Source organism: Archocentrus centrarchus, chromosome 10 (assembly GCF_007364275.1).
Source record: "Archocentrus centrarchus isolate MPI-CPG fArcCen1 chromosome 10, fArcCen1, whole genome shotgun sequence".
Taxonomy (NCBI): domain Eukaryota; kingdom Metazoa; phylum Chordata; class Actinopteri; order Cichliformes; family Cichlidae; genus Archocentrus; species Archocentrus centrarchus.
The window spans coordinates 26,160,480-26,178,440 of NC_044355.1; the positions used below are offsets into that span (position 1 = coordinate 26,160,480).

General features: G+C 43.1%; 1 protein-coding gene across 1 annotated transcript; it reads right to left on the reverse strand.

Annotated features, from left to right (window-relative positions):
- Positions 1–81: 81 nt before the first annotated feature.
- Positions 82–17,198, reverse strand: myot (myotilin). Its single transcript, XM_030739066.1, has 18 exons — positions 17,173–17,198; positions 16,984–16,998; positions 16,694–16,886; positions 16,427–16,489; positions 16,151–16,292; positions 15,903–15,926; positions 14,737–14,856; positions 14,454–14,652; positions 9,477–9,696; positions 8,365–9,347; positions 7,735–7,885; positions 7,469–7,570; positions 6,782–6,819; positions 5,998–6,136; positions 5,669–5,876; positions 5,351–5,516; positions 5,096–5,229; positions 82–2,665 (listed from the first exon to the last, which is right to left on the reverse strand). Exons 1-18 carry the CDS (start codon positions 17,178–17,180, stop codon positions 2,523–2,525), a joined length of 3,048 nt encoding a protein of 1,015 aa, XP_030594926.1. The 5' UTR covers positions 17,181–17,198; the 3' UTR covers positions 82–2,522.
- Between the last annotated feature and the right edge of the window lie 763 nt (positions 17,199–17,961).

Here is a 17,961-nt window from a genome sequence, read left to right on the forward strand (position 1 = left end):
GACATTATTGAAATGAAATTGACCAAAAAAAAAAATACAGGCAAAAGACAAAGTCAAGGTCATATAGACTTTATTCCTCATTCATCCAGTGATATGTAGAAGTTCTCACAACAAACAGTACAGGAGAATATACACTGCAGATTTCAACTTAGTCTGGTGCTTTAAGTAAGCGTTAACCCCATCTGATCCACGTGCCTTAGTGATCAACTGAAGATTAGTGGATTAGAGAAGTACAAGGCAGTTGGAGTGATTTGGGTAAAATGAGCCCCACTACTTCAGCATTTATTCTCACACCTGGGGCTACATTTAAGGCAGTTTATCCAGACCCAGATCTCAGCTACACAGGACTGTCTCACAGAGCTGTGGCCACACAGGGTTAAATGCCAGATTTAATTTGCATGCAGATCTGGCAAAAAAAACCCCAAGTTTAATTTTTTGTGACATGAGCTCCAGGCTGGCAGTAGCAAGCAAGAAAATTTCTGATGGATTCATTCATTTTAAGGTCAGAAATGGAGAGTCAGGCTGGCATGCTGATACCCATTTGTATGCTCAACAGAAATAAATGTATTTAAAGAGGGGGAAAAAAAATTGGATTTTCTCCTCTGGAGTTAAAACATATCTGCACTGCAGATGTGATCAAATATAAATGTTTACAGTTCAGTCTGAACATTGCTTTGTGTGCAGAGCAGGTTTTACATTCAGGTATCAGAATGGCAGCCTGGTCTTTATACACATTTTCAGCCTTCTGCAGGTAAAGCGACAAAGTCCTAACACTGATAAATAAATAGCTTCAGTCACATACATATAGTGTACCATAAAGCAACTTTTCAAACAGAGATTAAACTCATACCACAGCTGAGAATCTGAGCAGTAACAAACATCTGATGAATTGGAAAAGTTTAAAACCAGATTTGACCGGTTAAAAAGCTTTACAGACAGCAGAGGCAGCAGTAATTTAAGGACAAACGCACACAAAATATAAGTAAAAGCTGCAGAAATGGAGTACAGGACACTTTCTCCTCACTGACAACCTTTCTACGGTGTACCCCGCCTCTCACCCTGTGACCACTGACAGCGCATAAAAGATGGACGTAGCTTTTAGCAGGTCTAAAAAGTGGAGCCAACACTTGGCTTTGGAGCTGCAGTCTTTGTAAGTGGACAGCAGGGGGCAGTAACGGTTAAAAAAAAGACTTCTGGTTATTTATTAGTGTATGGGAGAAAATGGCCCACAGCTTTCTTCCTTTGTGACCTCTAAACACTTTCCTGATGACGCAGCCTTTAGTTTCAGGTTACACTGAATAATGGAAATACGGTTATTATTCAAGTCAGAAAGGAGGAATGGCCAGGATATTGTTATTGGCTAACAACATATCAATCACAAGTTGTTAGCCATTGAGCATGCAGTGTGTTCAGTTTCAGTCTGATCTGCCCCTCCCTCTTCACATCTTGTTTCAAAACACCTGGACGGAGACATCGAACACAGCTCGAGGCTTCAAAAAAATGGACTTCATTAGTCAGTGGGTGATATCACAGCAGCTACGTCCATCTTTTTTTACAGTCTTTCTATGACAGCTGGAACACGTTCCAGGACTCCCACAACCCCGCGCTGGATAAGTGGTTAAGAACACGGATGGACAAAGGAGTGATAAGCAGACAGTTGTCAGGATTGATGTGTAGTGTGTGTGATATGTGGAGGCACTGCTGGATTGTGGGTAGAGCTGTTGGTTTCAGTTTTCTAATCTAGGCCATGGATGAGAGTTTAAAGGGTGCACAGCAGCACACGCACTATGCGCTGTTCACGTCAATGTACAAGTGTCCAGTTTGACTCAGCCTGCTTCTATCATAAATTTTGTATTAAGCGATGGAAAAAAAACTTGCTCTGGTTAAAATTTAAAAATATTAAGCATTAGTTTAAACATTCAGTACATGTTGTAATATATGGCCATGAGTCCTGCCATGAATGTGTCCTTTCAAAAATGGTTTCTGGACCACAGGAGATTGTGTTGCAGTAATGTGGCTGCCCATTGAGACCAAACCTGACAGCAGGGCAGCCTCTGCCACAGCATACCCAGCTCTATTAATACATCCATGACCGAGGAGCTGCATTCTGCTCTCAGCAGAATGCAGCTGAGACGGGACGGGAGGATGAAGAGGCAGAGAGAGAAAGCAGAGCAGAGGGGCTTACAGGCTCATCAAACAGCCAACAGACAGAAACAGAAGGGCGGAAACAGCTGTGACAAACAGCAGCACATGGACAATAACCAGTCCCAAACTCTCCAAATGGTTTTCTCAAAGTAACAAGTAAATCTCCAGTGTTGCATTGTAGCTATTTCATATACCCAAGTGTTGAAAAGATGACACATCAGCCAAAATGTTTGTTTTTTGAAGCTTACTGAATGTGTTGTGGATCCAAACTGCTCTGAGATGTGCACGCTGCGATGCTATTAGTTTCTGCCCTGATGTTAGAGTCAGAGGCTCCTCTCTTTACAGTTCTGATATGGTGGTTAGTGGAGGTCATGGGTCTACAGCTCTTCGCTCTCATACAGCGGGGCAGTGTGCTGGGCTGGGCTCTCCACTGTCAGAGCAGGAACGTGGCTCAGAGAGGACAGCAGCTTCAGAGTCTTTGAGCCGGCAGGCGCAGGTTTCATGGCAGGAGTTGTGCGGGCTGGTAGGGGCAGAGAGAAAGGAGTGATGGGTTCATATATTCCTTTAACAGGTTTGCAGCAAAGCCAGATGACTTCATTTTAAATCAAAGATAACATTAAATCAACCAAGTTTTTAAAGACAGCAGCGTAACACTGGGGCTGCCCCCCCAAGAGCAGCAACACATCTTACTGGTAGACTCAGGAAAAAAAATTCCTCTCATGCCAGGTGTCTGAAAATAACCCTTCTACCCTGCATGCCATACCACAGGATAGCACAGCATGGCTCAGAGCCAGATATGTGACTAGCACACACATGAAGGAACAATGGATCCACAGTGTTACACCTTCCCTTTTACCTTACCCACACTACTAGCTCATAATATTCTTCTAATAAAAGAAGGGGACATAGCCATTAACATCATCTGAATTAAAAAAAAAAATCTCTATAATACATCACTTACTGGACTTTATTTTTTCAATGTGTACAATAATGCCAGACTTTCTACCATGTAGCTACAGACCTGTGTCTTCATTACTCATTGCTGTACAGGAAAAAGAGGCTCAAACAGTTCAGATAACCTTCACATACATACACTATATTGCCAAAAGTATCCAGATCATTGAATTCAGGTGTTCCAATCACTTCCAGGGCCACAGGTGTATAAATCAAGCACCTAGGCATGCAGACTGCTTCTACAAACATCTGTGAAAGAATGGGTCGCTTTCAGGAGCTCAGTGAATTCCAGCGTGGTACCATGATAGGACTTGCTGAATAGATGGGATCCTGTTGGGAAATTTCCTCTCTACTAAATATTCCACAAAGTAGAAGTGAGTGGGAATGACAGCAACTCGGCCATGAAGTGGTAGGCCACATAAAATCACAGAGTGGGGTTCAGTGGATGCTGAGGAGCACAGTGCGCAGAGGTTGCCAACTTTCTGCAGAGTCAATTGCTACAGGCTTCCAAACTTCATGTGGCCTTCAGATTAATTCAAGAACAGTGCATAGAGAGCTTCATGGAATGGGTTTCCATGGCCGAGCAGCTGCGTCCAAGCCTTACATCACCAAGCACAATGCAAAGTGTCAGATGCTGTGGTGTAAAGCACGCTGCCACTGGACTCTAGGGCAGTGGAGACGTGTTCTCTGGAGTGATGAATCACACTTCTCCATCTGGCAATCTGATGGATGAGTCTGGATTTGGTGGTTGCCAGGAGAACAGTACTTGTCAGACTGCACTGTGCCAAGTGTAAAGTTTGGTGTGGGGGGGGGGGGGGTTGTTTTTCAGGAGCTGGGCTCGGCCCCTTAGTTCCAGTGAAAGGAACTGAATTGAACAGAAAAGACTAACAGGGCTGATCAAACAGGTTTGGTTAAATCCTCTGCACAATAAAGTGCTCGATGTAGTTAAGTTTACTTTATTTGGCTCATCGTGCCAGACACCCCTCCACCCCCCCAAAAAAAGAAAGTATTTCTTTATTTTATTTATATATATATATATATATATATTTATATATATATATATATATATATATATATATATATATATATATATATATATATATATATTTTTTTTTTTTTTTTAATGCAGCTCTTTGCTCCGAGGTTACTTGAATATATCTTAGTGAGTCGACAGTAGAATGACTGACTTAGTGAAAGCTGTACTTTCAGAAAATACATTTAACCCCTGTGATCACCAAGCAGCACCTTAACCCTGTGCAATCAGAATATGAGACATCTAACCTTTAGAAATTGTTCTCCCACACCATGGCATTCAGGGAACAATAAATAAGCACTTTGACACCTATAAAATACTGTTATTTAGAAAAAGTAATTAATTTTTCACATCAGTTGGGGTTAGAGTAGCCGGGGAACCTAACCAGATGTGATGTTTACAGACTGCCTAGTGCCTTCATTCATCTCAGTGCGCACAGGTAAATACTTGAAAATGGATTTTCATGGCTGCTAATTCCACTCCTGAATGCTTCTCAAAACCTCCTCGTTAAGAGGAGTCTGAGCTGTGGTTCAGAAATGGTGCTCTAAACTCACTGTCATGTTTGCTAATCAGGTAATCAGTGTTGCTTATGTGTATCAAGGACCTCTCAGCATAGCAGATGGCATTATGTGAAAGAGCAGAAACCTAATAGCTGTGTTGTATCTGCCTCCAGTGAGCTCTCCTCGCTCTATAGTTATCGTGTGGTAATTATAGAGTATTCTTCAGCAGGTCGGAGCCTCGTATGTTCATCAAGTTTCTGCTCGATCACACAACGCACCATTTGTTTGATGAGTTCCCAGGGACAGAGCAGGATTCATTGAGGCTCTGAGCACACAACGTTCTCCATCTGCTGTTTGATTTTACAGCCTGGGATTCTATGGTAACGAGCAGGCTATCTCACACGGCAGATAGCCGAGGCAGACCTCTCAAAGTTTATTTGCATATAGAAATGAACACACTTACTTCCTACATCCAGCCTGGCGTTGCATGTGGACATGCCAGCTTCATTAATGGCAGAGAGAGTGTACCAGCCAGCATCTGACTTCATCAGCCTCTCTATCAACAAGCACTGCCGGCCTGACCCGTCCTGGTACAGACTGTGGAGAAACAGTAAGAGAGACAGTAAAGTTAACGTATATTGGCCCGAGTGTAGTGGTCAAAGAGTGGATGCTCTGTATCATCACCTGCAGAGTGGAGTCTGAACTTTAGTTGACGCACCTCATTCTGTTGGGGTCGATGCGCAGCATGTCTTTATCTTTCTTCCAGAAGAGCTGCGGTGGAGGAGAAGCATCCACTTTACACTCTAACCTCACAGTGTCGCCCTCCAGAGCTCTGGAGTTCATCATCTTCTGAACAAAGGTGGGAGGACGGAGAACTTCCTGAGCTGCAGAGGAAAGAATAGGCTGCATGATGCACGTGACTGAATCCTGCCCCACAGTGAGGAAAAGAAAGGGACGGTATTTATTAATTCAGTCATAATCACGATGAAGAGTCACTGTGAGAACTCTTCTTCCAGCCTAAAAACAGAATATTTACCTATTACATTGAGCCTCATGGTAAATCTGCTCTCCCCGGCTCGGTTCCTGGCCACACACTCATACACACCAGCATGATGCACTGTGACAATCTCAATGATGAATGAATGCATCCCTTTCTCACACACCAGCATCTTGTGGTAGTCGTCCGGACGAATGGCTTTACCATCCAGATACCAGGAGACGTCGGGTGTTGGGAGGCCTCCCACCTGAAATGAAGACAATTGCAATTTTTCATGAAAAATATTTTATTCAAATTCATTTGTGTGGGTTCTAGTAAACATAAAAGTCCTTAATCTTAATGCAGGCACATGTGTATCAGGGATTCACCTTGAAGTCAATCCTACAGAAGCGTCCCTCCTCCACTGTGAGGTCCGGGGGGACCTGCAGGAAGCGAGGAGCGTAACATTTCTCCTGGATAGCCGATCCTTCGTTACCCCTCTCATCTGTCCTCGAGTGGTGCCTCCCCCTGCAGAGATTATTACTTATTTATAACCTCACTTTCAATGACTGAACTTTACAGTCCACTAGTGACCGCACACAAAAAAAAAAAAAAAAAAAAAAAAATCAACCACATTAACACCGACTCCTTTTCTGTTTCTGTCCACTGACATCACAAATATGCTATGAGGAACTTGAACCTCCTCTAATCCTTACTAGCAGGCAGCTGGAGTTAGGTTGCAAAAGAATTAATTGCTTGGCTTTTTCTTTAAATTGAAGCTTTAATGGCGGTAAAGTGTGTAATCTTGCAGCTTTGTTTTCAATCTTTTCTCTTGTTGCAATAATCTGCAATTAGAATGGGATGGTAGGAATCCCAGCACAGACTCTGCAAGCATGAAAGCAGGCTTTGACAAAACCAATAGTCCCAATGGGCATGGCCAATAAAAAAAACAAAAAAAAACAAAAACATGTTGGACAAGTTAAATGGTCAGGTACTGGCCATTAAACTAGCCAGCAGTATAATTAATGTGATTAAAAGTACTACTGTTTTATTTTTTTCCTTAGCCCACAGCAACTCCTCAGATGCAGGACAAACATCTCAAGGGGAAACCCCACATTCAAGGAAAGCTGGGTTTATCATTCTGTGCAGTACTGGTGTCTAAATTGTATTTACCATAGTCCACCCGTGTGTCTTCCTTCTGGTGAATCTGGCTGTAACAAAACACAGATCAATATTAACAGACAATCATACTGCAGGCTGAAAACTGACTCATACAGGTCAGCAGGATGGCAAAATAACAGCAGGGTAAATGTGAGTGTGTTTGTATGTGTGTGTTCTGACACAATAGTCCCATTGTCACTACTGAAAGAGGTTCATTCTCAGAAAGCAAGCTAGAAAAAGCCACTGACGTGTGTGTGTGTGCGCGCGTTTTTGTGTTTTTGTGCGTGCGAGTGAGAGAGAGAGAGAGAATAGATGGTGTAAAGCCCTGTGAGCTTTTTGACAGAACAATCCTACACACACACACACACACACGCGCACAGTGAACTGGTCAAAATGACAGTGTGAGGCCGCTCGCTGCGGCTGCTGATTACACTGCCAGGCCTTCTCAACTCTGGGGCTTGGGAGCCCATCAGGAGGCCCCGAGAGGGAAGCTGGCTCATTGCTCATCTATTCAAACCCAAATGACTGCATTAATGTGAGGTCTTCACTTAACAGCAAAATGAACGCTAATGGCTTCTGGAGCAGAGCCAACATAAACGTCAGCCCCGCAGCACCCATCAGTGCAATCTGAAACGCCCCCTTTGGACTGAAGAATTTTGGTAATAAATGAGACGCTCACTGACAAAATCAAAGTTGTACCTGGTCAAGTTGTGAGTCTGAAAGACTGTCTTGGTCAAACATGTAGGAAGTGTTGTCTGGACCCAACAGCCTACGAGCCATACGCTCCTCGTAAGACAGTTTCTGTGAAAATGAAGCTTCATGTTGGTAAATTTAAATCAATTACATCATTTTTAAGCAACACACAGAAAGTGTGCCATGAATATTCCTGTTAACTACTGTACTGTGTTCTGTTCATATAGACAGTGTGTGTGGTCTACACTCTGTGTGCTGGTGGGGGAGCACACCTGGCTGTTCCTCCTCCTGGCTTCCTTTGAGCGAAGCTTCTTTTCCAGGTCCTGAATCAGAGCGTCTTTGGAACCTTGAATGTCTTCGTCTGTGGAGCGAGACGAGGAGGGTCGAGGAGCTACAGCCTTCTTCAATATGGGTTTGGGGAGGCTGCGAGGAAGACAGGAGGGAGGGAGGATGAGAAATTAATTAAGCTAAACAGCTTTTTGTAAGACAGTGGTTGACCTGCAGTAGTTATTTTAAAATAAGGATTATTTGGAACTGTTAGTCATCCAAAAATACTATAGTCGAGTTCAAGAATTAAAAATATGGAGATGGAAATGAGCAGAAGAGGTCTCCTTTAACTGTTTTCATTGGACTGTACAGAGTCCTGTGAAAACTCTTTTCTGTATGACTGTACTGGTGTGGAAACCTATTTCCTCTTGTATGCACACTCGCCCATTTATTAGCATCTACTGTAGCTGAAACCAATACATCCTGCAATAAATTCTAAATAAGTTTTTGTTCAAACTTTGAGAGAAATGTTGATTCAACTTGATTTTGAAGGCCAAAGTTTTCACTGTCAAAATACCAGAAACACCAGTAAGTTTGTACCTGTGCATGCTAAATTGAGGTATCCTACAACTTACGTGCTTGGCGTCCCCTTATAGCTAGCAGGTAAGGAGACAACAGCAGGCTGTACCCGGTTCTGATTGCTGGGGGTGACAGGCTGCTGTAAAACAGAGGAGGGTGAGGAGGAAGGAGAGAGAGGGGAGTGTGGGAGGGAAGGAGACACTGGCAGAGGTTGTTGAGGGAGAGAGGATGAAGAAGGGGAGGTTCTCATAGGGAGGTGAGGGCTTGAGGGTGCAAGTGGGGAGCAGGAGGGGGAGGTAGAGGAGAAAGGATGGTTGGTGTTAGGAGATAGTTTGGAGGAGAAAGGGGAGGAGGAGGAGGGTAACACAGAGCACAGGTAAGCAGCAGATGCTGACATGGTGTCCTGGTTAGCAGGCAAGGTGGCGCTGCCAAGGCCCGTGGCACTGGGGATGCTAGGGGTGAGGGTGATGGTGGAGCGCATGGTGGTGCGGGGCAGAGATGAGGAGGCTGGGAAAGACGAGGAGGTTGTGGGGGTAGAGGGAATGAGCACGGGGCCTGTGGAGGAAAGGGCAGGTGCAGCAGAGGAAGCCGGGGTGGAGACAGGGGAGCTGAGGCTGGATGAAGACGGAGAACTCTTGGCTGTTCCGTTGGTCTGGAAGTGGATCTGTGGCGGAGCGGCTGACTGGGATTGGTTCTGACTGAGGTTCAGTAATTGAAACTGTGACTGGGTCTGTGACAAGGACTTCGACACTGACTGAGACTGGGAAAACGACTGACTTTGTGCGGACATGGTTTTAGTTTGACTCTGCGTCTCCAGAACATTTGGACTTTTCTGGGCACTGTTGAGGCTCTGCTGGGAGTTATTTTGGTTTTCCTGGGCCTCCTTCAGCACGCTGTCATAGCTGGGTGCCTGGAAGGCTGGTTGAGATTGAATAAAATGCCTTGGTCGCTCATAGTTGAAGGCGCTGGGAGGGAAGGCACTGGGAGTGAAGGTAGGCAGGTCTGACAGGTTCATGCTGTTACCTCCTGACTGGGAGGACTAGAAGGAAGAAGAAACTCAAATTTACAACTGAATCATGCAACATCTAACCGTGTAACGTGTAATCTTGCTGACAGACAGCCAGAACAGACTTTCCCGAGAGCAGAAATCCACAAGAAATGTTCTTACTGTGAAATTGAGCTTGCTTGGGGTGAACAGCTTGGGCGCTGGGGCTTTCTCCTTGGCTTGTGCCAGAGGGGGGGGTGAGGGTGGCGGAGTTGGGCTCGACGTACAGGCTCGAACGGTAACCTCTGGTGACCTTTGGCCCTCTGAGCTCAGGGCACACTCCTCCTCGCTGCGACCAAAGGGCTCTTCAGAGGACTGGTTGGCCAGCTGAGGCTCAGGGAAACTGACAGAAAGACAAACATGTCAGCTCTAGATTTAAGATTTAAATTACTAACAGGTTCTGGGATGAGAAAAAACAAAACAAAACAAAACAAAACAAAACAAAACAAAACAAAAAAAAGGTTCCTAAAAATTAAAGGTAACCCACAATAACCCCCTGATCTCTACATGCTCTTGGCATGAAAAGTTCTGGCTCCAAAATCCAACATGGAAGCAGCTGAAATGAATCGGGCATTATAGTTGCTATGTCCATCTTTTATATAGAGTTTATGGCACACACACAAGTTTTCCACAGCTATGCATATTCATGTGAAGAGGGTGGGACACCTTTGAAGTATATCTGAATAGTTTAAACAGTATTTTTTTTCCCCCTATTTGAAATGCCCATGTGTAAGAGCCATGTGTCAACTGGTGAACAGTATTTTTGTATCCAAAAAACAGACTGTCCAGTATGTTTCAATAAGACTGAAACTGAACGTGTGGAGCTGTTTAACGAGTGTAACAGACATCTGCTCCATTTCAGCCCACTCGGTGGTTTTCTTCCTGTAACACCAAGCCTGGCTGGACCTCTACTTTTCTACTAGGAAAGAATGCTGTTCCCATGACTACCACGAAGTCTGAGCTACGCAGGAGCATAATGACAAAAGCAGCCTCCCTCTCTTTACGCGCTCGCACACACTTCCTTACGTCCACACACTTCTCCTGGGGGCACGAGCTGGCCAGCCAGCATCAGCTGACCCACAGTCTGAAACCTTCAATCTGGATCAAAACCATCTGATAAGATGTATATTGGGAGATTTTGAAATTTTGTGTGGCCTACATGGATGGCTATATGTTGGATATGTGGTGGTACTCTACACACAGTTGTTCTTTTGTGACCCGTGGCCTAATTTTATACCAAATTTCACCGAGGTTTGTAAAAGACTTCCTGTAAATTTATGACAAGGATATAAAACTGCCTTTGGCAATGAGTAAATGTTAGCAGATATTAACTCTGAAGATGCACTGTTCACTCATTTAACCCTAGTGTTTCCCCTTAGGTTGCCTGCACTGAGGATGGTTGGAGGGAGCAGGGATTTTTTTTTTTTAAAGCTTAGTGATGACAGTGTTGCATCTAGCTGAGAGGTTAGCTAACAGGCTTGGACAGTATGGGCTTATCTGAGGGTGTTTCAAAATGTTGACATCATGAGTTTCAATTAAAAACAAAAACAAAACTCGAGATCAGTGAGCTGTACACAGTGGTGACTACAAGTAGTAACCTGAGTGTAAACTATTCAACTGTTTGGGAGTATTTTGCATGTTTTAAACAAACAGAATAATATCTGCTGACTTTTTGCCTCTAGAAAGAGTCTGACCGATCCAGGATTCTTGAGAAAAATACAGATATTTGAGGATTTAAAAAATCCGGTATTCGGATATGTAACATTGTGTAGCTGTTTACGCTCAGATCAGATCAGCTGATTGTTGTTTGTGGCATTCCAAACAGTTGCAAAGTGCTGTCTGCTGGACAAACTATGCAATTTTAACACTTCTGACAGTTGAAAGGTGTTTCTCCCATTTCTTCTGTGCTTTTTTACATTTTCATTTATTGCCTGTTATAAATTCTGATGCTGACAGATCAGCAAATAGCCGCCATCGACCAATAAATGGGTTAAGCTCTACTGGATGGTTCTGGCTAAAGAGGGTAACACTTCAAATTGCCAGTTTGCCATAACCATCCACACATCATCTCTATGGGTTTGTGTCCATTACAGAAGCAAATATTGTTGAATCCTCCAGCAAGAATCTATGGAAGACAAGAGTGCTGCCCTATACAGTTAAACAGAAATTTAAATATAGACTAACTTCTGTAAGAGTGAGAAAACACTGTGTTTAACGTCCACATACCAGTATGAAATACAGCTTTTACCAGAGCTGCAAAGAAAATCAGGGCGTTTTTCAGCCCAGAAAATCCCACGTGCCTGTCCCCTGTACATTTTTGCACCAGCTCAAGTACGCTGGAAAAACAAGAGAAATTAAAAAGTGCCAAATTTCAACAAACCTCCATGTACCGCCTGTAACTCAATTTTTTCACAGTCTTGTTAAATATACTCAAGTTATTGTACAAAGAAATCAGCTGATTCTGAAGGAGTCTGAGGCGGGAATCATTCTCAAATTTTATATGGGAGAACCCAAACTACCATTTCTGGTGTAAACATGCGAGGGCAGCAAACTGCAACCATTTAGTGGGCTAATCCCTATCATATCCACACAATTAGCATCATATACCTACAGCCCAGGGAACAATCAGGAAGCCATGGAAGAACAGACGCTGCTCAGGCCGACTGGTTAAATGTTCGTGCTTTGTATCAGTGGATACTAACTTGCCAGAGGTTGACTAAATTAGTAACAGTGCATTCAATGTGTTGATCCATATGTGTTGTAGTTTTGTGTGTGCTTTAAATGCTACTGTGTGAATGCATGATATATGTGCCTCTATGTGTGTGTTTGTGTGATTAAGTGGCCAAAGCTATATTAATCTTGGTATTTGGACATCAGCTGGCAGGTGCAGACACTTTACTGGTGACCCAACCCATTTAACACAGACAGACAGACACACACACACACACACACACACACACACACACACACACACACACACACACACACACACACACACACACACGAGAGATGATTGGCACTGTGGATACAAGCTGGCCAAGCTCCTGAGTCCTCTGCATGACTGACGCCAACAGAGGACTAATATGCAACTGCTCATTTATTCCATCACTTCCCCACCGCTGTTAAACACTTAAACAAAAAATGAAGAAAAATTATTTTACAGAAACCGAGTACACTAAAAAGTCACTCTTGGATATGCCAACTCCAAATAGACCATGCACATTGTCTCAAAGAAACACACCCATTCATTTTGAGCTTTTTAAACTGCTCTTTACCAGACCATAATAAGCAGACTGCGTCATCATTTATCTGCGACTGTTATTTTTATTGCAGGAAAAACCAACAGAAGCCTCTTGCACTTTAGATGATTCACTTCCTCCTTCTGACCAAATAATTCAATCAATAATCAGATAAACTTGAAGCTGGGCAAAGAACCTCAACGTGACCTTAATTGCCAGACCGCTGCCAACAGTTTCTGAACAACTGTTGTTGTGTAAACACAGAGGAAGGCTGGGGAGGGGGTTTCTGAAGGACACCAAACGCCATGGTTGCTCTTCACGTTACAGATGAGCTCATATCCCTGGACGCTCATAGAGACCGGACAGCCAAACATACTTCACACCGTGAAACGCTCACTCCATCTGAATGTGAACCAAAGATGCAAAAACCCTCAATATGCACCGACTGAGCAGCATCGGTGATCTGATGTTATTTTACTCTCCCGCCCGTTACTACACTTTGGTGCTGCAGCTTTTAATATATTTTAGTGAGAATTTATTTCTGGTGCATTAACCAAAACTTGAATGTCTGAGGGGAAAAAATGCCCAAACTTATACCCATACACAAATATTGGTGTAGTGAAAAGAAAAAAGAAAAAAAATCCTCCTACGGAGGATTATTATCTGAAAAATTGAGCATTTAGTTTACTGCCTGAAGGACAGAGCTGCCACTTCACTGATGAGCTCACAGCCCACCGTGAGGCACCTTGGCTCCAGCATGGACTCTGCTCCACAAACACAGCTGAGCAGTAATACAGAAATGAGAGCCTGAAATGAACTCCACAAAAGCATTAAATGTGGTTATATCATATTTTATTTAATTTTTAGCGGGGAAAAAGTGTCTCCTTAAATTAGCCGGAATAACTGTAACTACATTAAAAGCATAAAATCTTAATTTTTACAAAATGTGGCTTCTTTGGCTGTATTTTGGATAACAGGCTGCAGTGGGCCTAATTATTATATTCTCAACACATTTTTGTATGTGACGTGAACACTGTTTTGCACTTGCCTGTGAGTAAAACGTCTTAATTGGCTTAACTTTAATTATGACGTCTACCCCTGAAACCGCTCCAACCCCTAAATAGACTAATGTTCACTTTCCAAGCGCTCTAAACATAGTTTGACCTTATGAGGAGGACACAGCATTTCAGGTTCCCGCGCTATAAACTAATTAACCTGTTTAAACATTAAAGTAAAAGCAGGGAGCTAAAAGAGTTTGAGTCCAAAAAGTTACCCGCAGGCTGTAAACGCGTATCGCCGCAACCGGCGCAGAGACAAGCGGGGTCCTTTCTTACCTCGTTAAACGCTTCCACGCCGCTGTCCTTAAACCTGAGTGAAGCTGGACTGTCGCTGCGGGAGCAGATAGACCGCCCCCAAACTCCACCGAGGCACGACTGCAACAGGTGACAGCGCGCGCTCACGAGAAGTGCGCGAGGAGACGTGACCGCGCGTGCCCTGCAGGTTGTTTTAATTTTCCCGAAAGCTCTGCGTCATCACGTTTAATCCTCACAGAGCCCCCCCCCCCCACCAGTGACGTAGCCATTTCTGTTTATTAAGTGTATTTCTAAGTGTATTCGACGCGCTTTAAATCTCTTTTTCGGACGCAGATTTTTTGTCCTGATTAATTCTATCATAGTTGTTGCTTGTAAGTATTTAGTACAGACTTTAAAAGAAATAATGCAATAACACAGCAGCGGCCTCATGTGGATATAAAAGGAACTGCAGCTGTTTGCTTAAAGGAAATACCCACTAGTATATTAAAATAGAAAACCTTGTGAATAAATAAAAAAGAGGACGGGGTATTGTGTGTCCATGTACTCACTCTGCAACAGGGATGTCATCATCTGTAGTGTCGTCAGGCCACTCAGGAGGAGGGAGGTTCATACTGTCTGACAGCACAGGGGGAAAGTCTTTGCTCGTCCTGGAGGACAAAGTCTCCTGTTGGAACATGGCTTCTTCTTCTTGTCTGACAGAATAAGCATCCTGATGAACGGTCTCGACCTCCAGCTGCTCGTCCAGGTCTGCGTGGAGTGGGTGTAAGTAAGACAGTCACTCAGGTGAACTTGTAACTGAAACATTTATGGTATGCTTAGATGACATCTCACCGTCATAAACTTCCAGCACGGCTGAGCAGGAGACGGTGCCAAAGGCGTTGTGGACCACACATTTAAACAGGCCTGAGTCTTCAGGAAAGGCCTCAGTGATCACCAGCGTGCACAGCTCCTCTGCAGAGGTTAACACATCATCAGTAATCAACACCCTCCACTGAATGAACACCTTCAGATGCCAGTGGCTGAATTTCACACATGATCAAAGATGAACTGTTGCTGGTTATTACACAAACAGGCACATTATTAAATCAAGTGGAGCGTGTCTATTAAGGATGGAGGCCTTCTATTGTCTATAGAGCAATGCCAGTAGCTCTGTCACATAATAACATAAAACTCCCAGTGTTTCGCTTTCTTTTAGTGTGAAGAACTATGTTCTGAAACAGAACCACCCATTTATAAAAACAGGCGAGAAACAGCTTGAAATCTCTTAAGGAAAATAAATACAATTCCAACAAAATCCCTAATTTTTTCCAGTCGCATTACAAAGAACTACTATAATTATAAGATGGCTCTTTAGTTTATCTGTCTTACTGTACTTTGGTGTGGTACAGGAGGTAATGGCTTTATCATTGAGAAAGCTGGAAAACTGATGATTCAGACATGTGGCTCTGATCAAATTAACAGTTCAGTGACTCGCAGCATGTGATCCATGATTAACAACTTAACAGGAAGCACCAGGAAGCACCAGGCTTAATACAGTCAAAAAAAAATCAGCCCTTTTTCTTTGCAGTTGTAACAAACTATAAACTCCACTCCATAAACCATCCAGTGCGCCTAACTGGATCCAGGGCCGTATGTTTGACACCTCTGGTCTTAGAGGCTTAATTAAAACGTAGGAGTGAATATGGATTCACTGTAGAGATAAGCAACTTCACAGCTGGATAACCAGATTGTTGAGGTAGAAAAAAAGACGTCTCCAGCATTTCCCTCTTGCATCCACTTGGAGCCGCCAGTGTGTTAAGTTGCTGAGCGTTCTAAACCAGCAACTCCAAATCTACTTACCAGCATTTCACAGACATTAATAAAAATGAAAAGTAAAACAACAATGAAGAAACATCACTTTCAGTCATTTTAGAGGCTTTTTAAAACATATCTTACAATATCAAATATGCTCTACACTTTTCTTTAATGTTTTAATAGGATTAATGTTGAGTACTCACCCGGCACTGATGCAGAACTGGCCTCTGGAAAAAATAAGGACAGAGATGAGATATTTACGGGGGGGGGTATCTTTACAGATTCCTCAGCTGTGGGATTCAGATGTGTATTTCTGATCTTTAAGTTAAGCATGTGTCACTTCTTAGTCCTTTGATTTTGTTCTTAAAGTCACATCAGTCAGTCAAGTCCTGGTTACATGACACCACTGTCTCACATACACACACACACACACACACACACACATACTTACTCTTGCGAAGTATCCTAAAATCATCGGAGTCCAGGATTTGCTCATCCTCTCTGTACCACATAACCTGCAGGGGCGGCGTCCCCCTCAGTCTGCACTCCAGGACCACCAGCTGACCCTTCACTGTACACACATCATGGAGGCACTGGGAGAGGGAGCAGCGATGACGATGATGAAGAGAAGATTTCGCAATAGATGCATGTGGATATAAAATATTCATTAAGGTTTTCTGATTTTTGTGCTGCTGTGTATAAATACAGGTGTACACATTTATTCTACCTTAACAAATGTGGGAGCCACTCCGCTGCCTGAATACTGCTGGTTGTAGACGGGACTCTGAGGCTGGACAAATAACATAATATGGATTAATCGAATTTGTTAATTGATAATCATTTGGTATATTTATTTATTTATAAAAGCACGCTTTCAACATTACAGGACATTAAAAGTACATTTACTAATTTAAACAGTTTATTCCCATAATGAAACATACTTGTGCGTTTATCAAATGAGATGAAATGATTCATTGTAATTGGGTGTAATTACCCTCTGAGGACTGACGCACAGTGGCTGCACCAGGCTGGAGTGTCTCTGAGCGAGGAAAGTGGAGGAGGAGGAGGAGGAGGAGGTGGAGGAGCAGGAGGAGAGCTCATGAGTGGAGGACGCAGCAGCAGAGGTGGAGGAGGAGGAGGAGATGGTCAGAGACATGGTGCTTGTCTTCTTCTGCATCCTCTGGACTCTACACACCAGTAATGAAATGAATAAATCTGTGTTTTCTATCCGTTTTTGGGTGTGTTACTCAAGTTATGAGGACATAAATCTGTAAACAGACTCACTCTGTGGGGATTTCCCTTATTTTTGGAGACAACAGAGACAATGATCATTAGAATTTTAGAGTAAAGCTCTAAGTTAAAATTGCCTTCAGTTTAGGCAGACATTAGTTATGGTTCGTGAAAAGTGAACCATAAATGAAGTGTCCATGAAAAGAGGTGACGTCAGTGTTTGTGTGTGCAGGTCTAACTTACTGTGCCATGCTCCAGGAGGCAGTGACAGAGGTCCTGCAAGCACAAAGGGAGACTCTCAAACATGTTTTGCCTCAGTGTTGTAGAAATGAATGTCTGCAGGTAAAACTGAACACACACATTTAGTTTTACAAGTCATGTGCACAGGCTTTCAGCCACTGATTACCATGTAGGGATGGTAATCAAGAAAATCATATTTATCCACACATTTCTTTTTTTAATGTTGGTATGTTTTTCTGACAGCTCGAAACATCGATGTCAAACTTTTGCTTTGTTCTGCACGAGTCACATTCAAACCTCTTTTCTACTCTTTCTACACTGTGTCAACCATGAAGACAGTAACACTCTTGTGTTAATGCTGAAAAGATGTGCAGGCCTATAATCAAAACTGACGCTGGCTCTGCTCTCAGTAAAACTCTAACAGTTTGAATCCCTAGTTTTAAAAGCATCCATGGCCAGAAAAGTTCTCATATAAAGTTGGAGACAGAAGCTGCATGAGCCACGATTCAGAAAAGACACAGAGTAGGGGCTCAATTAAGACATGTGATAGGACTGTATGTCAAGTTAGGATTGTTGAACATGCACAAAGCCAACAGTGGGGGAAATAATAATTTGATCCCCTGCTGAATTTGTAAGTTTGTTCACTTACAAAGAAATAAACAGTCTCTAATTTTTTTTATGGTAGTTTCATTTTAATGGCGAGAGATAGAATATCAACCCAAATTCCAGAAAAAACCCACTTTAGATAAAAGTTTGCATATTATTGAGTGAAATAAGTATTTGATCCCCTAC